The sequence below is a fragment of the Callorhinus ursinus genome, unplaced genomic scaffold, assembly GCF_003265705.2.
Source record: "Callorhinus ursinus isolate GAN/ISIS: 27379988/994484 unplaced genomic scaffold, GSC_fseal_2.0 scaffold21, whole genome shotgun sequence".
Classification (NCBI taxonomy): Eukaryota; Metazoa; Chordata; class Mammalia; order Carnivora; family Otariidae; genus Callorhinus; species Callorhinus ursinus.
Window position 1 is genome coordinate 13,732,451 of NW_027397083.1, and position 14,907 is coordinate 13,747,357.

Sequence of the window (14,907 nt, forward strand, 5' to 3'; positions counted from 1 at the left end):
CACACGTCGCCGCGACCACACCTGTATAAAACAATACGTATGGACTGACCCGTGACAGCTAACGTTTACACACCGCTTACGACACCCAGGCGCCGTGCTGGGTGCTCAGTGTGCATTTAACCTTCACAACAAGGCTTACCAGGAGCCCGGCTCGTTTCACTTTGGCTAGGAAGACACCGAGGCACCAGGAGGCTAAGGATTCTCATTCACTCCTCCCCAGGGCGAAGGTCTCGAACGTCCTGGTAACTTCCCTAAGATCACGAAACGTGGGATCTGGGCAGAGGGGTGGGAGGGTACGTGGGGATATGGGCCGTCTGGCCCCAGTGTTCACATCCTCAACCCCCGGACTGGGAAGAAATATGGAAGAAATTCAAAACACAAGTAGAATTTGTTTTAGAAAAGGACCTCTTTTCCTTCCCTCTCTTATCTAAACCTTTTAATGTTCTGTTCCGACAATTTAAAGACAAAAAGAAAAAAAGAAAGGCAACAGAGGAGAGGTTCTTTAATGCGTGTGTTTGTGTGCACGGTTTTTAAAATCATGTTTTGATCAAAACACTAAATAAATGCCAATCAAGTCTTTATTATGCCTGGGGGTTAAGGGTAGGAAGTTAGGAGGGAAAAAAAAAAAAAAGACCGAGAACAGCCAAGACAAGCCTGTTCCAAACCAAACCCAACAGCGCCAGGCTGCTGCCTGCCCCATCTTTTTTTTTTTTTTTTTTAATATTCTCTTTCCATCACCTTTTCCAGTTTATGCATGAATGCTGAAATCATGGAACTGGCCTGACACAAGACACAGAATGTCACAGAGTATCCTCACATCACAAAGCTGCTATTGACAGAGCTGGGAATAACACTTAAGTCTCAGGTCCAAACCCTGTATGCTTTCATAAACTGACCCTGTCCTGAATATTCTCGGCTCGGCTAAAGAAAATCAGTATTTATGAGAGTTCACAGACACACTGTATTCCAAAAATGCTCACTGCACATCTTCGTGGAGTGTTTAATAATGCTCAAAACTGGACAAATTACAGAGTTCACGTACACGATCTCATGTGTAACTCAAATTACAAACGTTACGTTTCTAGGAATTTTGAAGACCTGGACATAGAGAAAGCTGAAATAGACATTAATACTTTTTTTAAAATTCTGCAAAAATAAAAATGCATTATGTATACTGGTCCGTCTGGAAAAAAGTCACATGCAATAAACAAAATGAATATTCCCCCCCCCCAAAAAAAAATTCCTAATCCACCCCCTCCCAAACCTTCTCTGAAGAGTGAGGGGCAGGCAAGCAGGGATACGGGACCCCACAACAGACGAAGGGCCAGTCTCTGAGTGGGCAGCCTGCCCAAGGGAGCGCAGCATGAGGGTGGGCAGGCTGGCTCCAGAGGTGGGCTCCAACCCAGTTTTCCTTCCCGTGCGTCAACAGACTGGGCCTCGAATCCCAGTAACAGCTACGTGAAAGTTCAAATTATCATCTCCTCAGCCATTTCCTCAGCTGGCTTCCAGAAAGAGAGCAGATTCGGAGCCAGAACACACAGTTCTCCTGTCAGTGAGGCCCTGTGGCCTGGTGCCCGAAGCCCACAGATGAGCCAAGCAAGAACCAGTGTCCAGCTGTGTGGTCCCAAGGCAGTGACCCACAAGGGAACCCTGGGCCCAGCACTCCTCAGGTGTCACTCCCGTCTGCCAGGGTGCTGGAGCCGAGCTCACTCTGCAGCGCCCAACTTTGGGGCAGAAGAGAACTACACTCTACAGGGCAGGGAGCGTGATCATCCGACACCCCAGACACCCTCACTCCCATCCGGTCCCTCCTTTCTTGTAGATCACCACAGACTCAAATCTCATGCATATTTCGAGGGCACAGAACAGAAAAGAGGCTGAAGAAGGAGGCAGGTGGCGAGGATAAGAAAGAACCCCCAGCTCCTGGTGGTGCCCATTTGGAGGGGATGCCCAGGCCATACTAGCAGAGGAAAGGGCAGGTGGCAGCAAATTACTATCTACTCGCCACCAGCTCCGTGTGGGCTACTTGGCATGATGCTACGCCTTATTTAGCCAGAAAGAACATTTCACAGCGTACAAGACGTGAAAGATGGTTACCAGTCCAGGCCTTGGGGTCAGGCAGCCCTGAGTTCAAATCCAGATCTGCTCCTTGCTAGTTGGGAGATGCTGAAGCTACATCACCCCTGGGAGTCTCAGAGTCCTCGTATGTAAAGCAAAAGCAAAAAAGACAGCGCCCCAGGGTGGGGGTTAGTAGAGCCTGGTGAATGGGTCCTCTGCTGTCCCTGGCAGAGCTACGTAGTGGGGGGGGGGGGGCTGGGCTGCTGGCCAGAGCCCCAAACCCACCAGCCTGCAGCACACGGAGTGGGCAGGGTCTGAGCCAGATCAGGCCCTCGTCCCCGCGGCCCCAGGACTTTCCCCACCCCCACCCCGGCAAAGGGCCTGGCCACTCACGGCACTCCTTCTCATCACTCTTGTCAAAGCAGTCGGGCAGCCCATCACACTGCCAGGCGCCGGGGATGCACCGCCCGTTGCCACACATGAAGTTGCCCGGAATGTTGCACTCGTTGGTGAAGTTGTTCCCAGGGAGCAGCTGGCTCTCTGCAGGAGAGAGGGGACGGGGAGGTCAGACAGGCAGAGGTGGCAAGGAGCCACAAACACCCCCCCCCCCCGAACGGGCTCTTGTTCGACGTGGGTCATGTACGTGAGACTTCCGGTGGGTGCCCTGACTTCCCTGGGCCTCAGTTTCCTCATCTGCACAATGGACTGATAGCCCACCCCACCCCAGGCACTCTAAGAGAACTAAATGGAAAAATATGGGGAATGCCTGTAGCAGGTGCTCAGCACATGGCAGGTGCTCACTGACTTTCTTCTTTCTCTGTCGAAAAACTCGGTAAAACCCAAACATTCTTCCAGGCCATCAGCAGTGGCTAAAAAGAAAGCTTCCAAGTCAGGAGTGAGCACTGGGCTCCCACTGCCTCCAACAGCAGGAACTGTGCGCTCCTTCCAGGCCTTGGACTCCGGGACCCTACAACCACTGAATATTTGAACCTGGGCCAGTCAGCAGGAACACCGGAAGACCATTTCCCTTCAGCCCACCAACCCACCAGAGGTCACATGGGGAGGGAAAGGCCAAACTGAAGCTTGAACTCAGGCCTTCTAACCCCCTCGGGGGACACCGAGGTCACTGGACTATTCGCCAAGAGTTCCTGGAGGTTTAGAACCAAGCCCCAAGATTTAGATCCCACTCCACTGAGCACAGTCACCAACTGCCAAGGCCCTGACCAGAAAGGGCCAAGTCTTAGGCTGGAAAGCAAACAGGGAAAGCCAAGGTCATGGGGGTGGGAGTGCTGAATTCATCCACCAACGGGCCTCAGGGCAGATTTTCAAGGGAGCCAGGATCTGACGAACCTCATCGGTCTGAGCCAGTGTGGTCAATGGCCGGGAGATAAGGAGCCATCTGGAAGTTAAGTTGTCTTAGGGGAAAAGGAGAGAAAAAGATCAGGGCCTCCACGGGTTCCTCCTGAATCTTCAATAAGCATTTACTGAACATTCATGACCAGATACCTGTGCAGGTCCTAACATTTCGAGTTGAACACTGGGGCTACCCCCCTTCAGGCCAGGAAGCCATGAGGGTATGCTAATGATCTTACTGCCAGGTGCAGAGAAAGAGGGATGCCCAGATCTGCCTGGGACCAGAGGAGCAGAGCAGGGCCCACGATCCTCTTTCACAAGCTTTACCAAAGAGAAGCATCTCATGCCAGATCCCTGACATGACCTCTGTTTCATGCCACTAGCCTTTGCGTAGCTTCTTATTTTTACCTGTGAGTCTCCAAATAAAACCCTACGTACCCTTTCGCATACAACATCTGTTACTCTATGAACTGCTCCCCGACTTCTCCAAGCAGAAATGAGCCCTCACTTTGTTGTGTAGTTTTAATGCTACCGAGGCGATGCTAAAAATATTTTACAACGGAACAAGTAGGTAACAACAAATTGGAAAGGACACGGTCACAGGCAAGCAGAACCACGTCAGCCACGGATATTCCTCGTAGACCACCCACCCCGCTGAGCTGAATTAATATCTACGTGCATGTCTCTCTACTGCAAATAAGCTTCCGTAGTTCACTGAAGAATTCTAGAACAGAAGCTGTAAGTGAGGAGGGGCCTCACCCTGCCCCAACTACCCACGCTAGAACCCTGAACATCTCCCTGACCCCTCCTCACTCCGCCACACGGAGGGCCAACCCACCCCACCCCCCCCCACCCCCCCCCCCCGGCCCCCCCCACCCCCCCGGCTGGCCCCCCCCCCCCCCCCCCCCACGTCCTCCTCTGTGGCCAGCAGGACCTTTCTAAAGAGCAAATCGATCATGACACTTCCTCACTTTGAAAAGCCATTGAATGCGGCCCCCCCCCTCCTTTATCTTAAGATAAAGTAAAAAACCAGGGCGTTAAGGAAAGTTTCCAGGAAAGAGGTGGCATTTACAGTGGCGGTTGACAGATGGAGAGATGAAATACAGGGCCATTCAGGCCCGAAGAAAAGAACGCAGGGAGGCTCAGCCCAGCGCACTGAAGGGGACGGAATAAAAACCGCACAGCTCTGATTGTTAGGGACTGCAAACATATCGTGCCACTATTTCCCCTACTCCAGCACCAGGGCAGACGTGATGCGTCACGGCACTCTGTCCCCTGAGCCCACACTCAGCATGGGACTCCTTCTCAAGACTGGACTCCAAAACACCACCGCCAACCTTGAGAAAAATGTGAAACCAATTCACCACCTTCGGGGAAGAGCAATCACAGGAGAAGGGGAATCGTAGGAGAGAAGCCTGGAGGGATGGCCAGGTGCTGGATCCCAGCCAGACACGGAATGCACAACCCAGAATGCCCACCCATTCCACCTGTTGACTCACAACTGCTCTGGGCTTCACCAGCAAGCTCCCCGGGAAGTCTTCAGGGCTCTAGAACGTAACTGTCATTCTGTTTGGTTTGGAAATCACTTACACTTGCCTTTGTAGAGTTGGCTCCTTGAAGGCAAGCCCCCTGGAAAAGTCACTGCAACTGTGAAATCTTGCTCTAATAAACAGATTTCCGGAGCCAGAAAATCGGTCAGATTAGTTTCCAAAGTGCTTGCTCCCGAGAGTCCATGGGCTGGCAGGACACGGACTTGACAAATGAGAGGGCGTAGAGCAGACACTAAATATCCGCCCGTGACACACAGGTGGTCCTGCCAGGCACAGGCTTGCGGAGGTTTAGGGGCAGGACCAGAGAACATTCTGTGCACTTCCGAGCAACTCCGCGACACATGCACGGGGCACAGGGCCTTGTGCTCCAGGAAAGTGACCATATCACCAAACTCAAAAGCATGAGGAAAAACCAAGGCAAAGAGAAGTTAAATCCTGTTGGCTCTGAATTTGAAGACATCTTCCTTAAACCCATCCGATGTGCTTTATTAAAGTGGCACCATCCCATTCCAAACCGCCATGTCTTCTTGTCCCCTTTAAACAGGTGGTTCTCAACAGGAGACCGTTCTGTCCCCCCCCCCCCCCCCACGCCACCTCCCCCCCCGACTCCGGGGGACACAGGCAGTGTCTGGAGACATTTTTGGTTGTGAGTTGAGGCCAGGAAAGCTGCAATCGGCAATGCAGAAAGCCTCCCCTCACAACAAAGAATCATCCAGCCTGAAATGTCTATGGTGCCGAGGCCGAGAAATTCAGGAAGTCCGAGGAAACCATGTCTCTTCTCATGCCCCCCAGTTCCTTCTTCCTCACAGCACAGTGGGATTTTAAAGTGCTACCAATGGCCTCTCAGAGCCCCGATTAATAAACCTATGACTCGAGCCGTGGTTTCCACGGCCTGTCGTGATCCGCCCTGTCCACCTCTGCAACCTCACCCCCTTGATGAGGAGTGTCCTCCCAGCACCGAGGACTCCACGCGCGGCTGCCTGCTGACCCCATTCCTCCGCCCCCCCTTCACCTGGTGTTACAGGTTCAACTGTGCGCCCCACCCCCATTCGATATGCTGAAGTCCTATCCCCTAGTACCTCAGAGTGTGGCTATATTTGGGGACAGGGTCTTTAAAGGGGTGATTAACGTAAAATGAGGTCATGCGAACGGGCCCTGATCCAACATGACTGGTGTCCTTATAAGAAGAGGGGAGACACAGACACACACGGAGGGACCACGGCAGGACAGAGGGAGAAGACAGCCATCTGCAAGCCAAGGAGAGAGGCCCCAGAAGAAACCGGCCCTACCCCAACCTTGAGCTCAGACCTGTGCGGAAACACATTGCTGTTGTTTGAGCCAGCCACTCTGTGGCACTTTACTATGGCAGCCGAAGCAAACTCATGCATCGGGCTGATCTTCCGGCTCGTCCTTCAGCCCTTGGCTTTCCATCACTTAATAGCCCAGACCTCGGGCGCCTGGGTGGCTCAGCAGGTTAAGCGACTGCCTTCGGCTCAGGTCATGATCCTGGAGTCCCGGGATCGAGTCCCACGTCGGGCTCCCTGCTCAGCAGGAAGTCTGCTTCTCCTTCTGACCCTCCTCCCTCTCATGCTCTCTCTCTCTCATTCTCTCTCTCAAATAAATAAATAAAATCTTAAAAAAAAAAAATAGCCAAGACCTCTTCACTGACACCCCGTCTAATGCGGGTCCCCCCGGTTTTTCACTCTGACAGTGTCCTGTGTTGTCCTTTATCCCTTCTGTGCTTACTGCCGCGTCTATACCTCCCCCCCCACCAGGCCGCACCCTCCAGAAGGCAGAGGCGCGCCGTTTCATTCAGCACATCCCTGGCCCCCGGGGCCCAGTAGGTCCCCAGCCGGTGTCTGTGGGTGCTCTAAGAAGATAACCAAGCGTTCGCTTATGATTCATTCCCACCCTCCACACTCTTCCTTGCAAAGTTCCATCCACTCCCTGCCTCATCCCCAAGAAAGCGAGTGGGATCTGGACATACATAGTTAAAAATAAGGAACACGGGGGTGTCTGGATGTGTGCAGGTACATTACTACCCCTTCTGCTTTAAAACAGGTAAGAAATCTTTCCAGCCCGACAGCAGGACTTTCTAGTGGCTGAAACGTTTATCCCATCTCCGTGTCGTGGGACACATTTAGAATCCAAAAAAGACAAGCATTAGCACGCAGTTGGCTAGCTGGGGTTTCTCCTTCTCCCTTTTCTTTTTTCATTAAGCTGAAAAATGAAAGAGTTGCCCATTTTCACTGCAGCACATCACTTAAACTTAAAATAACTCCACCATCTGCACCAAGAACGAAAAAAAAATTCCAAGTCCTCCCCCAGCGGGCAAAGGCAAACATCCTGCTGCAGCAGCTTCTTCCAAAACTTCTGGCACCCACAAATTTAAATTTGATGAGGGGGCCGAGACTGAAGCAACTGCAAAATCTCAAGACAGCTGCTGCATCCACCAAACTCCCCTTCTGGAACGTGCACTGTCGGTGATGTCGGCTTTTCCAGCTGAGAAGTGGGGCATCTATTCTACCTGCCGGGGGCCTCCACAGGCTCTGCTCTCTCCCTCCACCAATCCCCCCTCCCGGGACGCTCCTGGCCACGATGCAGAGCAGAACTGACATCTGCAAGCTATTGACAGGCCCTGCCTTCCGATTTCTGTCCAGTTGCCTTCATTTTTATCCACCATCTCCTGGCAATCCGGTCTGCAGGCTCAAGGAACAACAACGCAAGACACAAACATACGTACAGACAGCTCCGCATGCTGTTTTTCAGCTCTCAAATAGAGCCTCCCTAAAACCTCCCCGGAGAATTAACACACCTCTTCCCACTGCCCGGTGCCAACAGGCATAACGCTAAGGGGCCACTGGAAACCAGTATCTGTTTACCCGCTGACTCCCTTCTTCGACATGCACAGACGTTCCATGTCCTGGCAAGATGCAAAGCACCAAGGGAGCTGGTCTGCCGTGATTTGTTTGTAAACATGCCTGGAAGATCCCCGAAGGTCCCCTGGACTCCACACTGCTCCATGTGGTGGCATCCGGAACCAGGGACATCTGTCCCAAGCACAGCCCAGAACCATTCCACTCTCATCAGACAAACAGCTTCCTGCTGAGCTCCCCTCAGGGCTGTCATCAAAAGGGAGCCCGGGGTGAGGGTGAGCCTCTGGCTTCCAGTACCTAACGCACAGCCAGGTCTCTCACCCTAACTCTGCACACAGCTCTGCCCCGGGAGAACAGGCCAGTAGCCCCAAACTCTGCCTACCCATCTGTTCAAGGAAGATACAGCCCAGGGAAACTGGTGACAAGGTATAAAATGTCTCATTTACACAGAATCCACATTTACACGTAAATGCATCCTATTTACAGTGGCACTGAAGGAAGATCAGGTGTAATTTTGCTGCAGGAACAACTGATGGATGGAGCAAGTCACCTGAGCAGTGAGTGAGGCTAGCTGTCTGCCCAGCATCTGCACTTCACACGTTTCTTATTTGCTCTTTGCAGGAAATGCAAAACAGCAACCCCTGCAAGATGATAAATGTTTTGTTTCCTTCCCAAAATGAGTTAGTGAAGCAAGCCGGTGGCCAGTATTGATGGGGCAAGCAAAGAGAGAGTGAAGAGGTCTAGGAAAAGGACAGCTCTTCACCAGGAAATAGCTTTATAAATTATTTTTGTCCCATATTTATAGCCTCATTAAGGGCCTGAAGCTGTTACTTACATTTTTTAGTTATGCTTCATTGCATTTCATGAGGAAAATTATGTACGAACGGCATTAATGTCGTGGGGATTTGCAGAGCCTTCAGGATGCAGCCCCTGCAAGGACGGTCCACAGCTCGGCGGCGGGGGGCAGGGTGCTAGATGGCAAGGATGGAGGGCGGGGCTCCTCGTGGTGCTGAGCCTCAGAGGTGGGCACGGAGCCCCACCACACCCTGCTCCCTGTCCCTCCTTGGCTCCCCCTACGAGCCCTTAAGAAATTGGTTATTACCGGTTATTACTGACTTTTCCCTAGGGAAGATCTAACATCTTCTCCTGCAGCTCTCAACACAGGGCAGGAGTCTGACATCAGTTCTTCTTATTCCTTTACAACAGGCAGTCCGTTTTGCAGACAAGGAAACAGAGAGCGAAGAAGTAACCTGCCCAAATTCACACAGCTAGCACCTAGCACAGAGGTCTGTCAACTTTTCAGGCCAGGCCACAAATATTTTAGGCTGTGTGAGACAGGAGGCCAAATTAAAGATATACAGGTACTTATATAAAAGGAGGGGAAAAAATACTCCACAAAATTTTTATTGGTGAAATTCAAAATGTTCTAATAATTGAGAACAATTTCCCATAATACAGAGCTACTAATGAGAAGAATAGAATTTGCAGGGGGCGAGAGGGGCAGGTAACATTGCACTTGACTGAGGTTCAAAGTTAGTGTTCCCTATCATCAAAAGCTACTGCAAATGTTGAATTTTTTTCACTGTTTAAAAACGTTAAAACCATTCTTAGCTAACCTGCTCTCCCTGTGTGGTCAGCAGCTAGCGAGGGGCCAGGCACCCAGCAGAGGCTCTGTAAACACCTGCTGACTGAAACAGGCATGATGCATCCGGCCCCTTCCAATTCTGACCCTCTCATGTTCTGTGACTTTATCTAAACCCTACTTGAATATCCATTTATATTTCCAGAATCCAATGGGTAAATGAGATCGGGTCTGCAGACACTTCTGAGCGCACAGGAGGAAAGGGACAGAAGCGAAGAACCAGCAGATGAACTCCTATGCACACCGGTGCCCTCGCCAAGGGGTGGCTGCAAGTCAGGCCCAGGGTGTCGGGCCCTGGTGAGGAAGCCTTCCGTCTTTTTAGCCGTGCAATCAGCAGCAGCAGGAAGTGCAAATCAGGCAGTGAAGCTACTCTGAAGGACGAGACAGGGGACAGCTTTGTGACCAGTTTTATCAGGCTTGCCGATAAGCCAGGCTGAAGAGAGGGCCAATCAACCCTGCACTTAAGCACCTCTCAGAAACAGCCACAGGGTCAAGAAGGATTCTGCTCCGACCCCAGGTTCGGCTCAGCCCTATCTGCCCGGGGATGGCTGTCATAATCCCTGCAGTCCCTGGGGACCATTCTGCAGCCTACCTTGCGCTCAGCACAGAGACACCTAGGCAAGGTAAATGTGGAAAATGAAAATACCAAACCAAACCAAGGAATGAGGACAGAAAAGCAAAATGAGCTTCATTTAGGCTGAAAGTCATATCTTCATGAACTCAGGGTAAGGAAGGATTTCTGAAATAAGACTCAAACACAGCATAGACCATATAAAGACTGATAAATATGACTACATTAAAGTCTAAAACTCCTGGTCAACAAAAGATACCACAAACAAACTTAAAAGGTAAGCCACTAACTGAAAGACTGCATCTGCTGCATTTATGACCCACAAAGATCGCTACCTAGGATTTTCCAAGACTATATCAGGAAATACAAGCCACCCAATAGGAAACAGGACAGAGCGTATGAACAGGTACTTTCACTGATGAGAAAACTCAAACACCACTTAATATATACTCGAGCTCACTTGTAATCAAAAAGTACTTAACGGAACCAGAAAGTTCTTTTTCACACCCATCAGACTTGCAAAAATTTGAAGTCTGACATTTTCAAGTGGTGAGATGATGGGGAGCAACGGGAACTCACACACGTGGCGGAATAACTCAGTAGAGCAACCCGGAAACTTCTCATGAGGCAGATGACGCTCCTACCCTTTGACCCCACCAATCCTCTTCTGGCGCATACCCCAGGCCTGAGGAGAAATGCACGAGAGACAGCAGCCAAGAGAACCTTCATTGTTGGTACCGCTAGGATATAAAATTACAAGACAAACTGAATGTTCATCAAAAGGAGAATGGATGAAAAAATCAGGACACATTCATACAATGGAATATGACCCAGGGCTTCAATGTAACAAACTGGGGTAGCATGAATCCACAAGCTGAGAAACCTAATGCTCAGTGAAAAAAAAAGCAAGTTGCAGGGCCACCTGGGTGGCTCAGTCGGTTAAGCAACTGCCTTCCACTCGGGTCGTGATCCCAGAGTCCCGGGATCGAGTCCTGCATTCGGCTCCCTGCTCAGTGGGGTGTCTGCTTCTCCCTCTGACCCTACCCCCTCTTGTGCTTGCTCTCTCTCTCTCTCTCTCAAATAAATAAATAAAATCTTAAAAAAAAAAAAGCCAGTTGCAGAGTATCACTAAAATCAAGCTGGAAAACTCTAAGACTTTAATGGATACATACAGATGCAAAAGTATTTCTTTTAGGGGCGCCTGGGTGGCACAACTGGTTGAGCGTCTGACTCTCAATTTTGGCTCAGATCATGATCTCATGGTCGTGAGACTGAGTCCTGTGTCAGGATCCACGCTCAGTGGGGAATTTGCTTGAGATTCTCCCTCTGCCCCTCCCCCACAAGTTCGAGGGCCTGCTCTCTTTCTCTCTCTCAAAAAAAAAAAAAAAAGTGTTTTGTTTTGTTTTTTAATGTACAGGAAAGAAAAATAGCAAATTCAGGGGAGTGGTTACCCTCTGGCGAATGGGATCAGAGGGGACACAATGAACTTCAAATGTAAGATTTCTTTCCTTAAAACAATCTGAAGCAAGCATGACGGAGTATCAGAATTCAATGGAGCCGGGTGGAAGGCACAGACTTTGTGTTATTCTTGGTACTCTTCCCCGTCCTTCAAAAAAATGTTTCATTAATAAAATTTATTACAAAGAACAAAAAATATGCTAATATTTGAGGAAAATCTCTGAAAGACATATGGAACAATTTACCACTGATATCCTAGCTTCAAAAGTCCCGTCGACTATAAAAGGATGCGAGATAAAAGGGGGCAAGTGTTCACAGTGGGGAAAAAAGAGCCAATGCAAGGACATCCATCTGGGAAATTCGGTCTATTATGAGCTCTTTTCATTTGCTGAAGGCAGCAACAGCCGCAGAATAGTAGCAGCAAATTGTGGAGGAAAAAAAAATACACACGTCTCATAAGATAGATTTACCCACCCAACTCGTTAAGCCATGACATTCCGAAAATAAAAATAGCAAGGCCCAGCCAGAAGGTCAGATATTTTTTAAATACTAACTCCCTGAGACATCGGGGTGGGTGAGGCTGTCTTTCTCAGAATAGCCCGTGCCATCTGCCCCCTCACTCCTCCACGAGGGGCTGCAGGAGGCCAAGCAAAGAGGGGCCCGGCTCTGATCTGGCCCGCCCAGCCACAACTGCCAAATGCCTGCCTCTCTCCAGCTGTGTGACTTCAGACAAGTGAGCTACTCTCTCTGAGCTAAAGTTCCCCGCTTGCAAAACTGGGGCAACCCCACCTCCTGGACAGGGTTGCTGAGGGACAGAGAGAGAGAATATCTATACATATAATAGATAAAGGGATATAGTAAATATAATAGAGTAGTTGGCGGATACTTGGGGTTCAATAAACCAGACTGGTATTGGTTACTCCTTCCTTGCCTCCATGCATTCTCCCTGACTCTCCTCATAGAGCTGGTACTGACACTGGTACTCAGAGGCCAGGGCCCTTTTCTCTACCTGCCTCCCTGGAAAGGGCACAGCCTGGGCAAGCGGGGCCGGCTGCCTAAGAGCCCGTGACACCTAGGCGCAAAAAAAGGAGACTCGGGGGGACAGACCCTGGGTTCTAAGAACATAGCTGAGGAGCGCACAACGTGACCTTGACTGTGTCTCTTCTAACACACACCAGTCTCAGTTTGCTAATTCCTAAGAAATAAGTAGCACTTCTTGGATCATCCCTAGGGATCTTTAAGAGCAGCCAAACTATAAACATGACTCCACCCTTCGGGACAACGTGGTTATGGCACAGGTCAAAAGAGAAAGGTACGTGGGCTTCACCATCAGGATCTGGAGAAGTTGCTCCGCATCCCCAGGTCTCAGTTTTCCCATGTGTAAAATCAGGCGGGAACAGATGACGTCCAAGTTCCTTTTTAATTCTCAACTTGCTATTCCTGCTTCTGTGGACACAGACCCAGTCCCCATGGCAGGCAAACACTGGCCATCTGCCTGTCCTAGATACATTCTTCAGCATTTAAAAATAATACCTGGGATTACATAGAGCTCCTCCCCTACAGAACCGAAAACATCCCTGCGAGGCAGGTACTCAAGGCAGTTCCTCCTTTTTCAGGACAGAGGGACTTCAGACCCAGAGATCAACCAGTCTGTCAAAAGGCAGGTTCCCAGACCCTGGGTGACACTGCTCTTGCCTCTGCTCGGACACCGCCGGTCCCATCCACCTTTGCAACTGGAGGAAGTAACCTCCAGGACGCCCGGCATCAGACCTGCCTCCCGTTCCCTAGGGACTCAAGGGCCTCTCGGGTTCACTCCAATTACCCACAATCTTCTATCACGCCTCAGCAAATGAACGGTGGTTTGGTTTCTCACTTCCGGTCAAGGGAGGAACTCTGCCAGGGAAATCACAAACGCCAGCCTGTTACCACCAAGCAAGGGCGGAATACATACTAACTGGTGGCGTCTTCTTAAATTTTCTTAAGTAGTTTAACCCATTAAACCGGTCCAGCCAGCTTCTACAATCTGCTCACACGGGCACACTCCCTCTGCTCAGGGCGCGAAGACAGGCCCTCCATCACGAGGAATTAGCTGACTTCTTGAGCAAATGATGTTTGTACATCTAGCAAGTGCCAGAGTTAAGCAGTATTTACTGCTGGCATCCCCGCCTCAGTATGCACGTCCGAATGAGCACGGCTTTCACAGCGAGCAATTTACCTTCTCGAGAGACTTGTCGGATTTGGTAAATCAAAGGGCTGACACCGTGAAGAGGAACCTGTTTGGGCTTTCCAGATTGCGGAGGGTAGCTTATGACGATAGTCCAGAAGAGAAATCGAATTAAAGATGAAAGAGGGATTACAGAGCTTGCCTCGCTCAGGTCAGCCCAGGAGCGCACAAACTGAATCCTGATTCACCCCTCCGCCTCTCAGGGAATGGCTTTACCCTCTGGGCCTCAGTCTCCTCATCTATAAAATGGAGATGGACCAAAAGCAACCTTGCCAAGCTCTCTGGGCAACCCAAGGGCTGTTCTGGCCATCTGGTATCAGAGTCACACAGGGGCAGAGCTGAAAACATCAGGGGTCTTGGTGTGTGCGTTCCCCTCACACCAGAAAACCTAAAATAACTTAAAAGTCAGTGGAAGCTTCTGGGATTTGCACACATTTTATAAGACAGCATGCAGACAGAGGACATAAGATGAGCCAAAGTTCACTTGTTAGCGTTATTATTATTCACTATTAAATAATTACCATTACATAAAGGCTAGAGGTAATGTAGGCACATAATAAGCCATTTGACACAAGACATACCCTTCTAGTGTAGTTACAGGATTAATAATTAGAGGAAGGGTGATCTCAAGTGTAAGGGGACCCACCTCGAACTGTACACAACAGAATCCCACCAGGCAAGAGGAGAGATCAGAAGGAAGCTGCTCGCTGATACATGATTTTCAGTAAATCGAGTGTGCCCCACAGGGAGGCTCCGGCTGAGGCTTCCATAGCGCTCCGCGAACAGAGGCAGCTCAGCACCGAGAAACTGCGAAGACGTCCGAGGCCTGATGAACCCAAGACCATGACTAACCTTTCAAAAGGTGCAAACTCTCCAGTCTGCACCATCTTCAGTCCCCGGACACCCCCCTTCACTTCCCTGAATCTGTCCTCACAAAGTCACCAGCGGCCTCCTAGTTGCTCAATCCACAGGCTACTGCTCAATCTTTACCTTATTCAGCACTCCACTGCAGTGGACCGGCTGAATCACTCACTCCTCCTGAAAATGATTCCCTCGGCCTTCCCCACACACCTGGCTCTCTGACCATTTCCCCTCAGTCACCGGGAGACTCCTCTCCCTCCACGCATCCCTCAATGGTCTTCGGAGTTCTGCTTCCCATCTGCTTGAGAGATAAG

The 14,907-nt window shown here is 50.3% G+C and overlaps 1 protein-coding gene across 3 annotated transcripts in view; it reads right to left on the minus strand.

The window, feature by feature from the left end:
* Nucleotides 1-14,907, minus strand: part of LDLRAD3 (low density lipoprotein receptor class A domain containing 3) — a 220,583-nt gene that overhangs the window by 149,494 nt on the left and 56,182 nt on the right. For all 3 annotated transcript variants that reach the window (XM_025879412.2, XM_073904752.1, XM_073904753.1), the window contains exon 2: nt 2,452-2,598. In XM_025879412.2, the coding sequence (XP_025735197.1) occupies nt 2,452-2,598 (147 nt within the window). The remainder of the gene's footprint in view (nt 1-2,451; nt 2,599-14,907) is intronic.